This window comes from Dermacentor variabilis, unplaced genomic scaffold, assembly GCF_050947875.1.
Source record: "Dermacentor variabilis isolate Ectoservices unplaced genomic scaffold, ASM5094787v1 scaffold_12, whole genome shotgun sequence".
NCBI lineage: Eukaryota > Metazoa > Arthropoda > Arachnida > Ixodida > Ixodidae > Dermacentor > Dermacentor variabilis.
This window is the reverse complement of record NW_027460280.1, coordinates 58,519,698-58,536,756: the sequence shown is the minus strand read 5'-3', so window position 1 is coordinate 58,536,756 and position 17,059 is coordinate 58,519,698. Positions and strand designations below refer to the sequence as shown.

Below are 17,059 nucleotides of genomic sequence, written 5' to 3'. Positions count from 1 at the left end.
GAGATACATAATTACATTCCGTGAACGTTTAGGAGCTTATGTGCAAACTTTCATTATGATGCAATAATTTTAAGCATGCAAGGGAGCGTGTACAAATTTGCAAAACCAATCCCAACCTGAGGCTCATTTTGTTTTTCTGCTCTCATTTCATCTGAGGCGAGTGTCCTCCTTGATTTCTCTCTCTACCTCATGGTTCCACATAAACACTATGTAAAATGTGAGGGAGTAAGCAAGTGAAATGGGAAAACACAGTTTAGTGCCAGTCCCAACTACAAGCACTCACCACTTCAAAAGACCTGGTGCCTTTAATAAAAACCCGGCGTCCTTTAATTTATCTCATTCCGAATACTCTTTCATTCCTTTCTACTTTACACTATCAATAATTCTTGTTGTCAGTTAATTAATTGAGAAAAACTCACATAGTGATCTGGTTGAACTGGAAAAATTAGCTCAATACTGTTGTCCTTCTAAAAAGTCAACTTACCTGATAACAGTGTAGTGTTTCACAAATGTTACCTTACCTAATTAATTTATTCAAACACCGAAAATGTCACTTTGGGCTTACTTGGCAGGATGATGCTGAAATTACATGCACATGTAATTTATTGCTTCTAAAAGCTACAAGCAATAAAAGTGATAAAGAGCCTTCATTCTTGCCACAAGAATACAATTTAACTGGAAGAGTAATAGAGTTGACTGAAGAAAGAATGCTTAAATATGCAAAAAACTTTAACTTGTGAGAGTGCAGATTGACAGGAGCACGAATTAACTGTCGCCAAGTGAACAACCACACATGTGCCACACGCTACTAAAATTGAAATTGAAACTTCACTTTAACTTGAAGGCAACTTCACCTTTAACTTGAAGGAAATTGAACAGGTCCAAACTGGAAAGAGTCGAGAAAGAAAAAACTACGAGCACTTTTGCATTTCAACACTTGCCACATCTTTTCTTGTTTGTTGTAGTTTTCCCTAGTTCAATTTCTTTGAATCTTCACCAACTCACCCAGTTAGGGCTTATACTGCAGGCTATACTTTTGCTGTAAAGTAATATAGCTCACAGAAATCATGCATCACTCGAAATTCCACTGGTAATCTTTATCATTCTAAATGTCTATTCTAATAAGGTAAGTATCAGTGCATTCTTTATACATGACTTATTCATATATTACATGAAAATGATAAATGGTATGACAACAAGCCAGTAGCATTTAAAACACCTCCCTTTCATCTTTACCAAAAGTGTGTAGGGTGTCCTGCATTTTATTGTTAAATGGGTAGGTATGACATTTGCATGTGGTTAGTTGAACAATGAGTCCTGCAGATATAGATCCTGTACGTATCCTTTCTTAAAATTTATTTCATGCATAATTTCAGAAACGGCTGCCGAACTGGAGGAAGCACCAGATTTGACGAAGCATGCAAAACCAGTGTTGGAACAAAAGCAGAGTATCCTGGTTAAAGATATAGTTGCAGAAGCCTCTACTTCAGACTCCAAGCCAATTGAATTGCCAGATATGCATACTGCTGAGCTAAGGTTTCTGCCACTGGCACCAATTACTGTAGAGGAAAGTGGTGTGCATATGACAACAGGTGCCTTTAAGGCAACTCCAGTTGCTGAGGCTAAAGCTGAAATAGGCATGGAAACATCTCTAGGAATCGAAGTCCATGAAACCACACCAGGGTTAACAGGATCAGAGTTAAAAACTGAGCCACTCCACAAAGGAGTCACACCAACCAGCACATTCACCACCATTGAGGCCCTCGCCATATCAACGGTGGAGACTGCTTTGAAAGAAGCTCATGCCGACCAATTCAAACCCCCAAAAGCAGTCAATGCTTCCCTCACATTACTGACTGAAGAGTCTGTCCAAGTAACTGAAGTAGAAGCTATGAGCAAGGAAGAACATATTGAAGTGCACCAAGCACCAGCACAGGAACTCAGTGTATCAGCTGTGGCACCAAACCGCCCTCTTTTTGTATATGAAGTGGAAGCACTAACTTCAGAGGAGGTGCTACCTCAGGATAGGGACCTTCCGACAACAAAAGCAAAATCTGAACTTTTAACTGATCAGCCACTCCTAGTTTCAGAAGTTCCTGTTCTTATGAAAGAAACCAACCTCCCAGGTGAAGCTAGGCCACCTACGTCCACTGCACCATTCAGTATTTCAACTGAACAACATGTATGTGTCACACAGGTTCCAGTACTCATAAAAGAGACTGAACTCCAGCTTGAGCATAAGCCATCAGGTACCAAAGCACCGTGCACTATAGATGCCCAGCAGCCAGTGAACGTTTCTCTCGTGTCAAGCTTCATAATGGAGGGAGAGTACAGTCCAGAAAAAATTCCAAGACATTTAAAAGCTGAAGTCACAATGCCAACCGATACACCTATAACAATCTCAGAAACCCCAACACTGGGCAGAGAAGGTGATTTAACAGTTGAAAAAGTACCACAAGGCATTACATCAACAATGAGGGTGACAACAGATGAGCCTTTATCCATCTCTGAACCTGTGATATTAGCGAAGGAAGAACACATTGAAGCATACTTTGAACCTAAGCATGCTACTGCAGAGCCAATCATAACCACCAGTGAAAGCTTGTCAGTCCTTGCTGAGCCTGCCCTCATGAAAGAAAGATTGTTTGGGCTGCGAGAGCAGCCTAACGAGGTGACTGTTCCCTACACTATCTCAACTGAACAACATCTTGAGGTGTCTGAACACCCAGCTCTTGACAAAGAAGAAGTTCTGGAACCTGGGAAGTTTCCAAAAGAGATTAACGCTCCATTTTCAGTTCCATTTGAAGAATCCTTGACAATTGAACAAGCAAATCTTTTCACTAAAGAGTCAGACCTGAAAGCAAAAGAACTCCCAGCGACAGTCACAGCACCATTTACAATTCCCACTGAGCAGCATGTTGTTATCTCAGCATATGGAACCTTTGATAAAGAAAAACTATTAGAACAAGAAAAGCGTCCTGCTGAGGTAACAGCACCATGTTCAATGTTACTCGAAGTGCCTTTGACAATTGAAGATGTCAGTTTGTTTTCCAAGGAATCTGAACTAAAGGCAAAAGAACTTCCTTCAGAGACTACAGCGCCATACACACTTACAACACAACAGCATGTTGTTATTCACGAATCCAAAGCTCTGGATAAAGAGACTACATTCCATGTTGACCGCCCTCCAGATGAAGTCACAGCACCATACTCAGTGCCAGTGGAGACGCCATTAACAATTGAAGAGACCAGCCTTCTGGTGAAGGAGTCAGAGTTGAAACCAGAAAAACCAGTCACAGAGATCACTGCACCTTTTACAATATTAACAGAACAGCATGTTGCTGTGACTGAACATCCAAGCCTTGATAAAGAAGAACTATTTCACCCAGAAAAGCTACCTAGAGAGGTCACAGCACCATTTTCAGTGCCCCTTGAGGAGTCTTTAACAGTAGAAGAAACAAGTCTCCTCACAAAAGAATCAGAACTGAGGCCAGACACAGTACCTTCAGAAGTTACTGCTCCTTTCTCAGTTCCCACAGAACAGCATGTTGTAATATCAGAGCAGCCAACTCTTGAGAAGGAAGAATTTCGGCTTGAGGAACTTCCTAACCAAGTTACTGCACCATTTACTGTACCACTTGAAGAATCAGTTATAATACAAGAGACAAGCACTTTGGCAAAAGAGTCTGAGCTGAAGCAGGATGTGCTGCCAGCAAAAGTTACAGCTCCCTTCTCTGTCTCTACAGAAAAGCATGTTTTAGTGTGTGATCGCCCAATTTTTGAAAAAGAAGAAGAATTTCAGCCCAGAGTATTTCCTCACGAAATTTCTGCACCATTCTCAGTGCCACTTCAGGAGTCAATAACAGTAGAACAAACATGCCTTCTCACAAAAGAGACAGAGCTAAAGAAAGAAAAACATCCTACAGAAGTTATAGCTCCCTTCTCGCTGCCGACAGACCGGCACATTGTGATATCTGATCGCCCCACTTTTGAGAAGGAAGGAGATTTCCAGCCTGAAAAGCTTCCTGCTGAAGTTACTGCACCATACTCTGTTCCATGTGAAGAGTCGCTCACAATAGAAGAAACAAGTCTTTTAACAAAGGAATCAGAACTGAGCCAGGAAAAACTCCCAGCAGAAGTTACAGCACCTTTCTCTGTTTCCACTGAGGAGCACATTGTTGTATTACAGCTTGAAAACCTTGAGAAGGAGGAAGAACTTCAGACTGAAAAAATTCCAAGGAAACTTACTGCACCATTTTCAGTACCAGTTCAAGAATCTATAGCAGTAGAAGAAACTAGCCTTCTAACAAAGGAATCAGAATTGAAGGAGGACAAACTTCCATCAGAAGTTACAGCTCCATTTTCAGTTGCAGCTCAGCAGCATGTTGTAATATCACAGTTCCCAGCTCTTGAAAAAGAAGAGGACTTTCAGCCTAGCAAACTTCCTATCGAAGTTACTGCACCTTATTCAGTTCCTCTGCAAGAGTCCATAATGGTTCAGCAAACAAACATTCTGGCGAAAGAGTCAGAACTGAAAGAGGAAAAAGTACCTGAAGTACTTATAGCGCCTTTCTCAGTTCCAACAGAACAGCACATTCTGATAAGTCACCATCCAGCTCTTGAAAAAGAAGTAGAACTTCAGCCTGATAAACAACCTAAAGAAATTACTGCACCTTTCTCAATACCATTCGAAGTATCTTTAACAGTGGAAGAAACAAGTCTTCTCACAAAAGAGTCAGAACTAAAGGAGGAAAGAGCTCCTGCACGCATTGCGGCTCCCTTTTCAGTATCAACAGCAGAGCACGTTATGGTGTCTGACCATCCAACTCTTGAAAAAGAAGAGGACCTTCATGCTGGGGAACTTCCTAAGGAAGTTACTGCACGCTACTCTTTGCCATTTGAAGAGTCATTGACAGTGGAAGAGGCGAACATTCTGGCAAAAGAGTCTGAGTTAAAAGAAGATAAACTTCCTGCAGAAATTACAGCTCCTTTCTCTGTTTCAACAGTGGAACACATTGCAGTGTCTCGCTCTACACTGCTTGAGAAAGAAGAAGAATTTCAGCCTGGAAAACTTCCTAAGGAAATATCCGCATCTTTCACAATACCATTTGATGAGCCCTTATCAGTGGAAGAAACTAGCCTACTGGCAAAGGAGTCAGAGTTAATGGAAGATAAACTTCCTGCAAGAGTCACGGCTCCATTTTCTGTTCTGACTGAGCAGCATGTTGTCATCTCAGAGCATCCATGTCTCGAAAAAGAAGACAAATTTCAACCTGGAAAACTTCCCAGTGAAATTACTGCGCCCTTCTCAGTACGTTTAGAAGAGTCTTTAGCAGTTCAGGAAACAAGCCTTCTGGCAAAAGAATCTGAATTACCAGAAGAGAAACTTCCTGCTCAAGTCAGGCTTCCCTTTTCTCTGCCGACAGAGCAGCACGTCATGATATCAGAGTACCCAACACTTGAAAAAGAAGAGGGTTTTCAGCCAGGAAAGATTCCTGGGGAAGTCGTGGCGCAATTTTCAGTTCCATGTGAAGAGTCACTAATGATAGCAGAAACAAGTCTGCTGTCAAAGGAAACTGAACTGGCTGAAGAGAAACTTCCAACAGAAATTACAGCGCCTTTCTCAGTTTCTACAGAGCAGCACATAGAAGTATTACAACCTCAAAACCTTGAGAAAGAAAGAGAATTTCAAGTTGAGAAAATTCCCAAGAAAGTAACAGCACCATTTTCAGTATCACTTACAGAACCTCTAACAATAGAAGAAACTAGCTTCCTCACAAAAGAATCAGAGTTGAAGGAAGAAAAACTTCCTTCAACAGTTACAGCGCCAATTTCAGTTCCTACTGAGCAACATGTTGTAGTATCACAGTTCTCAACTTTAGAAAAAGAAGAGGAGTTTCAGCCTGGGAAACTTCCTGGTGAAGTTACTGCACCTTTCTCAATTCCATTGGAAGAGTCGATAACAGTTCTGCAGGCAAGCATCCTTACAAAAGAGTCAGAGTTAAAAGAGGAAAAAGTTCCTGAAGAGTTTACAGCTCCTTTTTCAGTTCCCACAGAACAACATGTTGTAGTGTCAGAGGATGCTACACTTGAGAAAGAAGAAGAATTTTACACGAACAAGCTCCCTAGCGAAATTAGTGCACCGTATACAGTTCTACTTGAAGAGTCACTCACAGTGGAGCAAGCAAGCCTTTTTGCAAAAGAAGCAGATATGAAGGAAGAAAACCTACCCGCAAAGGTTACAGCACCGTTTTCAATTTCCACAGGAGAGCACATTTTGATAACTGACCAGCCATCCCTTGAGAAGGAAGAAGAATTTCAGCCTGGAAAGCTTCCTAAAGGAGTGACTGCACCTTTCTCTGTGCCATTTGAAGAGTCTCTTACAGTTGAAGAGACAAACCTTCTGACGAAGGAGTCAGATTTAAAAGAGGACAAATTGCCGGTAGAAACTACAGCTCCTTTCTCAGTTCCGACTGAGCAGCATGTTGTTGTATCAGAGCATCCATATCTTGAGAAAGAGGGAGAATATCAGGCTGGGAAAATTCCTAAAGAAGTCACTGCCCCTTTCTCTGTGCCATTAGAAGAGTCCCTTACAGTGGAAGAGACGAGGTTTCTGACCAAGGAGTCAGAACTAAAGGAGGACAAAATACCTGCAGAAGCTACAGCTCCTTTCTCAGTTTTGACAGAGCAGCATGTTGTTGTATCAGAGCATCCATCTCTTGAGAGGGAAAACGAATTTCAAACAGGACAAATCCCCAGTGAGATTACAGCGCCATTTTCAGTACCATTAGAGGAATCCTTAACTGTGGTAGAAACAAATCTTTTGACAAAGGAGTCTCAACTGGAAGAAGATAAACTTCCTGCGAAAATTGCCATACCGTTTTCAGTCCCTACTGAACAACACATCATGGTATTACAACAGGGAGCTTTTGAAAAGGAAGAGGGCTTTCAGCCTCAAAAAATTCCAGCTGAAATAACGGCACCATTTTCAGTACCCCTTGTAGAATCTGTTACCATAGAAGAGATAAATGTCCTGGCGAAAGAAACAGAACTGAAGGAAGAAAAACAAATTTCAGAAGTTGCAGCTCCTTTCTCAGTTCCTACTGAGCAGCACATTTTGGTTTCACAGTTTTCAGCTCTTGAGAAAGAGGAGGAATTCCAGCCTGGAAAACTTCCAGGAGAAGTCACAGCGCCATTTTCAGTTCCACTACAAGAGTCGATAACAGTTGAACAAACCAGCATTCTCACAAAAGAGTCAGAACTGAAGGAAGAAAAACAAGTTGCAGAAGTTACAGCTCCTTTCTCAGTGCCTGCTGAACAGCACATTTTGGTATCACAGTTTGCAACATTTGAAAAAGAAGAGGACTTCCAGCCTGGAAAACTTCCAGGTGAAGTCACAGCCCCATTTTCAGTTCCACTACAAGAATCAATAAAAGTTGAACAAGCCAGCATTCTCACAAAAGAGTCGGAACTGAAGGAAGAAAAACCAATTTCAGAAGTTGCAGCTCCTTTCTCAGTTCCTACTGAGCAGCACATTTTGGTATCACAGTTTGCAACGTTTGAAAAGGAGGAGGACTTCCAGCCAGGTAAACTTCCAGGAGAAGTCACAGCCCCCTTTTCAGTTCCACTACAAGAGTCAATAACAGTTGAACAAACCAGCATTCTCACAAAAGAGTCGGAATTGAAGGAAGAGAAGCAAGTTCCTGAAGTTACAGCTCCTTTCTCAGTTCCTGCTGAACAGCACATCTTGGTATCACAGTTTGCGACGTTTGAAAAAGAAGAGGACTTCCAGCCTGGAAAACTTCCAGGAGAAGTCACAGCACCATTTTCAGTACCACTACACGAGCCAATAACAGTTGAACAGACAAGCATTCTCACGAAGGAGTCAGACCTGAAGGAGCAGAAACTGCCTTCAGAGCTTACTGCTCCATTTACAATCGCCACGGAGCAGCATGTTTTCATCTCTGAGCAACCATTTCTTCAAAAAGAAGAGGGATTTGAGCCTGCAGGTCTTCCCAGTGAAATCAGTGCACCATTCACTGTTCCTTCACAGGAATCAGTGACAGTAGAAGAAACAAGCTCTTTCACAAAAGAATCCGTGCTCATAACAAAAGAGCTTCCAAAAGAAACTACTGCTGTTACTTCCCTCCCCACAGAACAGCACATCATAGTTTCTGAACTTCCAACACTTGACAAGGAAAGCGTTTTCCTGCCTGGCACACTCCCCGGTGAGGTTACTGCACCATATACTATACCACTTGAGGAGTCTTTGACAGTACAAGAAATTACACATGTTGCAGAAGTTTCTCAGTTAGTAGCAAATGATTTTCCGAAGGAAATTTCTGCACCATACTCAATACCCACAGAGGAACATGTAGTAATATCTGACCAACCAACCTTGTACAAAGAGCAAGATTTCCAGGCTGATAAGAAACCAGGAGAAGTAACTGCACCTTTTTCACTGCCTGTTGCTGAATCTTTGACCATTGAGGAGACGAGCTCGCTGTTAAAAGAGTCCAAGTTATACACAGAGAAACAACCATCCGAAGTTAGCGCACTCATGATGTTGCCTACAGAGCATCATGTCACAGTAGTAGAGGAGCGCCCATCTCTAGACAAAGAGGAGCCACTACAGCTTGAAAAAATTCCTGGTGAGGTAACTGCACCTTTCTCAATTGGTCTCAAAGAACCACTAACTGTAGAAGCAACAGATTTTCTTCTGAAAGAATCGGAGTTGAAGACAGACCAACGTCCATCTGAAATCAGTGCACCATATACTATACCAACAGATCGACATGTTTTCATATCTCACTCGCAACAGTTTGATAAGGAGCAAGAACTGGCGCCACACACTGCCCCAGGTGAGCTGAATGCACCGTACTCACTGTTACTAGAAGAATCAATAACCATCGAAGAAAAACAAGTCTTTAGTAAGGAATCTGAGTTTGCTGTAAAGGACTCAAACAAGGAGGTAATAGCTCCTTTCGATATTCCAACCGAGCACCATCTGGTGGTTTCTGACTCGTCAGTTCTTGAAAAAGAAACCATATTTAGATCTGAAGAACTGCCACGCGAAATGAAAGCTCCTTACACGTTGCCAACGGTGATTTCACTAACGGTTCAAGAAACACCTGAATTATCTAAAGAGTCAGAGTTGCTTTTGAAAAAGCTTCCAGATGAATCCCTTGCATCTCTTTCTATACCCACAGAACAGCACATTACTATTGTTGAAACAGCTACCTTTTCAAAGGAAGATGAATTGCATACAAAAGTAACAGAAAAGCCAGTTGTTGCTGAGAAAAATGTGTCTACCCAGGAAACTATCTCAATTTTAGAGATGTCTACATTGACGAAAGAGAGTGATTTGGCTTATGAAGAAATACCAAAGCACATGAAAGCCAGTTTTGTTCTAGATTCTCTAGAACCGATAACAGTGCAAGAGTTTAACTTTGGCCTAATGGCTGATGAATTTTTCATTAAAGAAAGACCTGAAGAAATAAGCCCCAGGGACATACCTCTTATTTCAGATGGAATCAAGCATGAAGCACATGTCCAGGAACCTGTGCCAAAAGATAAGGAACAAGTTAGTGAAGGTCTAACTATACAAGAAATAACTGAAGAATCCACTCAACACGAAGAGACTTCATCATGCATTGTTGTGGAGGAAGAAATATTAGACCACGCAGAAGCAGGAATTGAAGTGAAAAAGAAGACAAAAAAGAAATATGTCCGATTTGATGACACAGCTGGCACCCAAGAAGTTACAGAAGTGCTGCATACATTTACCAGAACTGCACCTGAAGGCACCTCACTTAAGATAGAAGATGTCACTGAAGAGTATGAAAATGCATCAGAAGTACAAGAAAAAAGCAGTCAAGAGCCTATAATTGAAGAAGTTGAAGAAGTGCAACCAACACAGAAAATCAAGAAAAAGAAAGAAAAGCCAGATGAACAAAAGCTTACTGAAATAACACTGCATCCAAAAATTGAAGAAACTGAAGAGGAGGAAACCACTTGGAAAGAAGTCACAGTTCAAGATGAGAAGCAACCGAAAGATAAGAAAAAGAAGGTACCTAAGAAAAAGAAGCCAGAAGTCACAGAGATTGAATTGAAACCAAAAGAAGTAACCCCTGAGGAAATTCAGGAAGTGATTGAAGTCAAAGAAATTGAAGAGAAACTGGAAGAAATTACTGAGTTTGACATCCAGATTAAGAAGCTGCGCAAGCCTGAAGAAGTAATCGATATAACTGTTACATCAGAAGAAGTACCTCAGCTTGATGTTATCCAAGCGATAAAAAAGCCAATTGAACTTGAGAGTATTGAGAAACCAGAAGAGAAGCTTGAAGAAGCACCTGAGGAGAAGCCAGAAGAGCAGATTGAAGAAAAGCCTAAAGAAAAGAAGAAAAAGAAGGTGGTTAAGAAAAAGGAAAAACCTGAGGTCACAGAAATTGAGCTAAAACCAAAAGAAGAAGCCCCAGAGGAAATTCAGGAAGTGATTGAAGTCAAAGAAATTGAAGAGAAAGTTGAAGAAATCACTCAGTTTGACATCACAATTGAGAAGCTGCAAAAGCCTGAAGAAATAATCGATGTAACGGTTACATCAGAAGAAGTACCTCAACTTGATGTTACTCAAGCGATAAAAAAGCCAATTGAGCTTGAAAGTATTGAGAAACCACAACAAAAGCCTGAAGAAGCACCTGAGGAGAAGCCAGAAGAGCAGGTTGAAGAAAAGCCTAAAGAAAAGAAGAAAAAGAAGGTGGTTAAGAAAAAGGAAAAGCCTGAGGTCACAGAAATTGAGCTAAAACCAAAAGAAGAAGCCCCGGAAGAAATTCAGGAAGTGATTGAAGTCAAAGAAATTGAGGAGAAAGTTGAAGAAATCACTGAGTTTGACATCAAGATTAAGAAGCTGCACAAGCCTGAAGAAGTAATCGATATAACGGTTACATCAGAAGAAGTACCTCAGCTTGATGTCACACAAGTTATTGAAAAGCCACTTGAAGTCGAGAGCATTGAGAAACAAGATGAGAAACTTGAAGAAGCCTCTGAGGAGAAGCCAGAAGAGGAAATCGAAGAAAAGCCTAAAGAAAAGAAGAAAAAGAAGGTGGTTAAGAAAAAGGAAAAGCTTGAGGTCACAGAAATTGAGCTAAAGCCAGAAGAAGCCCCCGAGGAAATTCAGGAAGTGATTGAAGTCAAAGAAATTGAAGAGAAAGTTGAAGAAGTCACTGAGTTTGACATCAAAATTGAGAAGCTACACAAGCCTGAAGAAGTAATCGATATAACGGTTACATCAGAAGAAGTACCTCAGCTTGATGTCACACAAGTTATTGAAAAGCCACTTGAAGTCGAGAGCATTGAGAAACGAGAAGAGAAACCTGAAGAAGCCTCTGAGGAGAAGCCAGAAGAGGAGATCGAAGAAAAGCCTAAAGAAAAGAAGAAAAAGAAGGTGGTTAAGAAAAAGGAAAAGCTTGAGGTCACAGAAATTGAGCTAAAGCCAAAAGAAGCCCCCGAGGAAATTCAGGAAGTGATTGAAGTCAAAGAAATTGAAGAGAAAGTTGAAGAAGTCACTGAGTTTGACATCAAAATTGAGAAGCTACACAAGCCTGAAGAAGTAATCGATATAACGGTTACATCAGAAGAAGTACCTCAGCTTGATGTCACACAAGTTATTGAAAAGCCACTTGAAGTCGAGAGCATTGCGAAACGAGAAGAGAAACCTGAAGAAGCCTCTGAGGAGAAGCCAGAAGAGGAGATCGAAGAAAAACCTAAAGAAAAGAAGAAAAAGAAGGTGGTTAAGAAAAAGGAAAAGCCTGAGGTCACAGAAATTGAGCTAAAACCAAAAGAAGCCCCCGAGGAAATTCAGGAAGTGATTGAAGTCAAAGAAATTGAAGAGAAAGTTGAAGAAGTCACTGAGTTTGACATCAAAGTTGAGAAGCTACACAAGCCTGAAGAAGTAATCGATATAACGGTTACATCAGAAGAAGTACCTCAGCTTGATGTCACACAAGTTATTGAAAAGCCACTTGAAGTCGACAGCATTGAGAAACGAGAAGAGAAACCCGAAGAAGCCTCTGAAGAGAAGCCAGAAGAGGAGATCGAAGAAAAGCCGAAAGAAAAGAAGAGAAAGAAGGTGATTAAGAAGAAGGAAAAGCCAGAGGGAACAGAGATTGAACTTAAACCAGTACAAGAAGCCCCCAAGAAAATTGAGCAAGTGACTGAAATCAAAGAAATTGAAGAGAAAGTGGAAGAAATTACAGAGTTTGACATCAAGATTGAGAAGCTGCACAAGCCTGAAGAAATAATCGATATAACGGTTACATCAGAAGAAGTACCTCAGCTTGATGTTACCCAAGCGATAAAAAAGCCAATTGAACTTGAAAGTATTGAGAAACCAGAAGAAAAGCCTGAAGAAGCCTCTGAAGAGAAGCCAGAAGATCAGATTGAAGAAAAGCCTAAAGAAAAGAAGAAAAAGAAGGTGGTTAAGAAAAAGGAAAAGCCTGAGGTCACAGAAATTGAGCTAAAACCAAAAGAAGAAGCCCCCGAGGAAATTAAGGAAGTGATTGAAGTGAAAGAAATTGAAGAGAAAGTTGAAGAAATCACTGAGTTTGACATCGAGATTAAGAAGCTGCGCAAGCCTGAAGAAGTAATCGATATAACGGTTACATCAGAAGAAGTATCTCAGCTTGATGTCACACAAGTAATTGAAAAGCCAGTTGAAGTCGAGAGCATTGAGAAACGAGAAGAGAAGCCTGAAGAAGCCCCGGAGGAGAAGCCAGAAGAGGTGATCGAAGAAAAGCCTAAAGAAAAGAAGAAAAAGAAGGTGATTAAGAAGGCGGAAAAGCCAGAGGTCACAGAGGTTGAACTTAAACCAAAAGAAGAAGCCCCCAAGGAAATTGAGGAAGTGGCTGAAATCAAAGAAATTGAAGAGAAAGTGGAAGAAATTATGGAGTTTGACATCAAGATTGAAGTGCTTCGCAAGCCAGAAGAAGTAATCGATATAACGGTTACATCAGAAGAAGTACCTCAGCTTGATGTCACACAAGTGATTGAAAAGCCAGTTGAAGTCGAGAGCATTGAGAAACGAGAAGAGAAGCCTGGAGAAGCCCCCGAGGAGAAGCCAGAAGAGGAGATCGAAGAAAAGCCTAAAGAAAAGAAGAAAAAGAAGGTGATTAAGAAGAAGGAAAAGCCAGAGGTCACAGAGGTTGAACTTAAACCAAAAGAAGAAGCTCCCAAGGAAATTGAGGAAGTGACTGAAATAAAAGAAATTGAAGAGAAAGTGGAAGAAATTACAGAGTTTGACATCAAGACTGAGAAGCTGCACAAGCCTGAAGAAATAATGGATATAACGGTCGCAGCGGAAGAAGTACCTAAACTTGATGTCACACAAGTTATTGAAAAGCCAATTGAACTCGAGAGCATTGAGAAACCAGAAGAAATGCCTGAAGAAGTCCCTGAAGAGAAGCCAGAAGAGCAGGTTGAAGAAAAGCCTAAAGAAAAGAAGAAAAAGAAGGTTATTAAGAAGAAGGAAAAGCCAGAGGTCACAGAGGTTGAACTGAAACCAAAAGAAGAAGCCCCTGAGGAAATCGAGGAAGTTATTGAAGTCAAGGAAATTCAAGAGAAAGTGGAAGAAATTATTGAGTTTGACATCAAGATTGAGAAGCTTCACAAGCCTGAAGAAGTAGTTGATATAACAGTCACATCGGAAGGAATACCTCAGCCTGATGTTACACAAATGATAGAAAAACCTATTGAACTCGAGAGCATTGAGAAACCAGAAGAGAAGCCTCAAGAAGTCCCTGAGGAGAAGCCCGAAGAGCAGATTGAAGAAAAGCCGAAAGAAAAGAAGAAAAAGAAGGTGACTAAGAAGAAGGAAAAGCCAGATGTCACAGAGGTTGAACTGAAACCAAAAGAAGAAGCCCCCAAGGAAATGGAGGAAGTGACTGAAATCAAAGAAATTGAAGAGAAAGTGGAAGAAATTACCGAGTTTGACATCAAGATTGAGAAGCTTGACAAGCCTGATGAAGTAGTTGATATAACAGTCACATCGGAAGGAATACCTCAGCCTGATGTTACACAAATGATAGAAAAACCTATTGAACTCGAGAGCATTGAGAAACCAGAAGAGAAGCCTCAAGATATCCCTGAGGAGACGCCCGAAGAGCAGACTGAAGAAAAGCCTAAAGAAAAGAAGAAAAAGAAGGTGATCAAGAAGAAGGAAAAGCCAGAGGTAACAGAGGTTGAACTTAAACCAAAAGAAGAAGCCCCCACAGAAATTGAGGAAGTCACTGAAATCAAAGAAATTGAAGAGAAAGTAGAAGACATTACCGAGTTTGACATCAAGATTGGGGAGCTTCGCAAGCCTGACGAAGTTGATATAACAGTCACATCGGAAGGAATACCTCAGCCTGATGTTACACAAGTGATAGAAAAACCTATTGAACTCGAGAGCATTGAGAAACCAGAAGAGAAGCCTCAAGAAGTCACTGAGGAGAAGCCCGAAGAGCAGATTGAAGAAAAGCCGAAAGAAAAGAAGAAGAAGAAGGTGACTAAGAAGAAGGAAAAGCCAGAGGTCACAGAGGTTGAACTGAAACCAAAAGAAGAAGCCCCCGAGGAAATTGAGGAAGTGGCTGAAATCAAAAAAATTGAAGAGAAAGTGGAAGAAATTACAGAGTTTGACATCAAGACTGAGAAGCTTCACAAGCCTGAAGAAGTAGTTGATGTAACAGTCACATCGGAAGGAATACCTCAGCCTGATGTTACACAAGTGATAGAAAAACCTATTGAACTTGAGAGCATTGAGAAACCAGAAGAGAAGCCTCAAGAAGTCCCTGAGGAGAAGCCCGAAGAGCAGATTGAAGAAAAGCCAAAAGAAAAGAAGAAGAAGGTGACTAAGAAGAAGGAAAAGCCAGATGTTACAGAGGTTGAACTGAAATCAAAAGAAGAAGCCCCCAAGGAAATGGAAGAAGTGACTGAAATCAAAGAAATTGAAGAGAAAGTGGAAGAAATTACCGAGTTTGACATCAAGATTGAGAAGCTTCACAAGCCTGAAGAAGTAGTTGATATAACAGTCACATCGGAAGGAATACCTCAGCCTGATGTTACACAAGTGATAGAAAAACCTATTGAACTCGAGAGCATTGAGAAACCAGAAGAGAAGCCTCAAGAAGTCCCTGAGGAGAAGCCCGAAGAGCAGATTGAAGAAAAGCCGAAAGAAAAGAAGAAAAAGAAGGTGACTAAGAAGGAAAAGCCAGATGTCACAGAGGTTGAACTGAAACCAAAAGAAGAAGCCCCTAAGGAAATGGAGGAAGTGACTGAAATCAGAGAAATTGAAGAGAAAGTGGAAGAAATTACAGACTTTGGCATCACGATTGAGGAGCTTCGCAAGCCTGAGGAAGTAGTTGATGTAACTGTCACATCAGAAGGAGTACCTCAGCCTGATGTTACAGAAGTGATAAAAAAACCTATTGAACTTGAGAGCATTGAGAAACCAGAAGTGAAGCCTGAAGAGGCCCCTGAGCAGAGACCAGATGAGTTGCTCAAGGAAAAGCCTAAAGAAAAGAAGAAGAAGAAGGTTACTAAGAAGAAGGAGAAGCCTGAAGCTCCTGAAGTAGAATTGACACCTAAAGAAATACTTCCGGAAGAGGTCTTGGATGCTTTTGACTCAAAGAAAGTAAGGGAAGAAGCACAGGTAAAAGAAATTGATCAGACAGTAGAAAACGTTGAGAAACCTGAAGAAGTTACTGAGTGTGTCACAGTTGAGGAGGCTCCTAAAGCAGAGCTTGTAGAAACTACAAAAATTCCCTCAAAAGTTGAAGAGGTGGAGAAATTTGAGAGAACAGTGGATGAAAGTATTCCAAAGCCCCAAAAGAAGCCAAAGCAAAAACGCAAGCTTTCTATAAAGGTTTTAGATGCAGAAGATGACGCTACATCACCCACAAGCGTAGACTTTAAATTCATAAAACCAGTTCCCGAAGAAAAACTTAGCGAGGAGCCTGTAGAACTTGTTTATGAAACACACAGAGAAGAAACAATTGATATTGAAGTTACATTAGAGAGCTTACCCCAGCCAACTGTTGAAGAAGTTAAAACAGAACCTTTGAAGAAAGAAGAGGAAGCCACTGAAGCACCCAAAGAACCTGAAGTTTCTCAAGAAAAGATGCCAAAAGAAATAGATACTACTGACAAACCAAAGATCATTCGGCCTAAGTCTGAGCAGCCAAAAGTTAAAAGAAGGCCAAAGCATAGACCTGATATCATACCTGAAGAAGAAGAGTTCTTTTCAGCTGGTGAAAGTGTTGAGTTTGAAGAAAGGGATGCAGAAATTTATGAGCATGCTGACATAGAACTGGAAGCAGTCACTGTAGATGAAGCAGAGATTTTTGAGTCTGCAATTGGCTCCAGTGAGCTGCCAGTGCTTCAAGAAGCATTAACCTCATCTATGGAACTACGTTTAACAGAGGAAGCCACTAAAGAGGCACCAGAGGTTATCTCTCGACCCAAAGATGAGCTTTTAATTACAGAGAGGGTGGCCAGCTTCCTTGACACTGTTGAAAGTGCAAAGCTCACTGAAGTACATGAAGACGATTCCTTGTTAGAACAGGCTATTGCAACAACCTTAGTGCCTAGTGAGGTCCCAAGTGCAGAAGAGTTCGAAGTCTCAGTGAAAGAAGGCGAGGAGCTTATTACTTTAGAAATGAAATTATTTAGTGACACAATGGAGCAAGAGCAAGAACTGCAAGTGGTCTTTGAAGAAGTGAAAGAAGCACTGGCTCCTGTACAGCCATCCATTTCAGAGCAACCAGAGGTTACTCCAAAACGAAGAAGAAAGGCCCCAGGTAAGTTCATAGGTAAAAGGCTGAATTTAAAGAAGTTTCAGATTAGGTAAACAGGATTATTCTTAACATTCTGACTTGGCACATTGCTCACACTCATTTTTCTTTTCAGAATGGATGACATTGAAACGACAAAATGTCACGATAAAAATATATCTTAGTATATTTATTATATGACAAGTTTCTATCTAAACTAAAGATTTCAGCAAAGTTAAGGCACTGAAGCACAT

At 40.9% G+C, this 17,059-nt stretch overlaps 1 protein-coding gene across 5 annotated transcripts in view; it reads left to right on the top strand.

Moving 5' to 3' along the window:
* Nucleotides 1-17,059, top strand: part of LOC142565945 (uncharacterized) — a 224,173-nt gene that overhangs the window by 137,433 nt on the left and 69,681 nt on the right. For 2 of the 5 annotated variants that reach the window (XM_075676574.1, XM_075676573.1), the window contains one exon: nt 9,528-16,832. The exons of 1 other annotated variant lie outside the window; for it this stretch is intronic. In XM_075676574.1, coding sequence (XP_075532689.1) covers nt 9,528-16,832 — 7,305 coding nt within the window. Of the gene's footprint in view, nt 1-1,376; nt 16,833-17,059 lie in introns of all 5 variants that reach the window. 2 more of the 5 variants (XM_075676572.1, XM_075676571.1) reach the window with 1 other exon arrangement.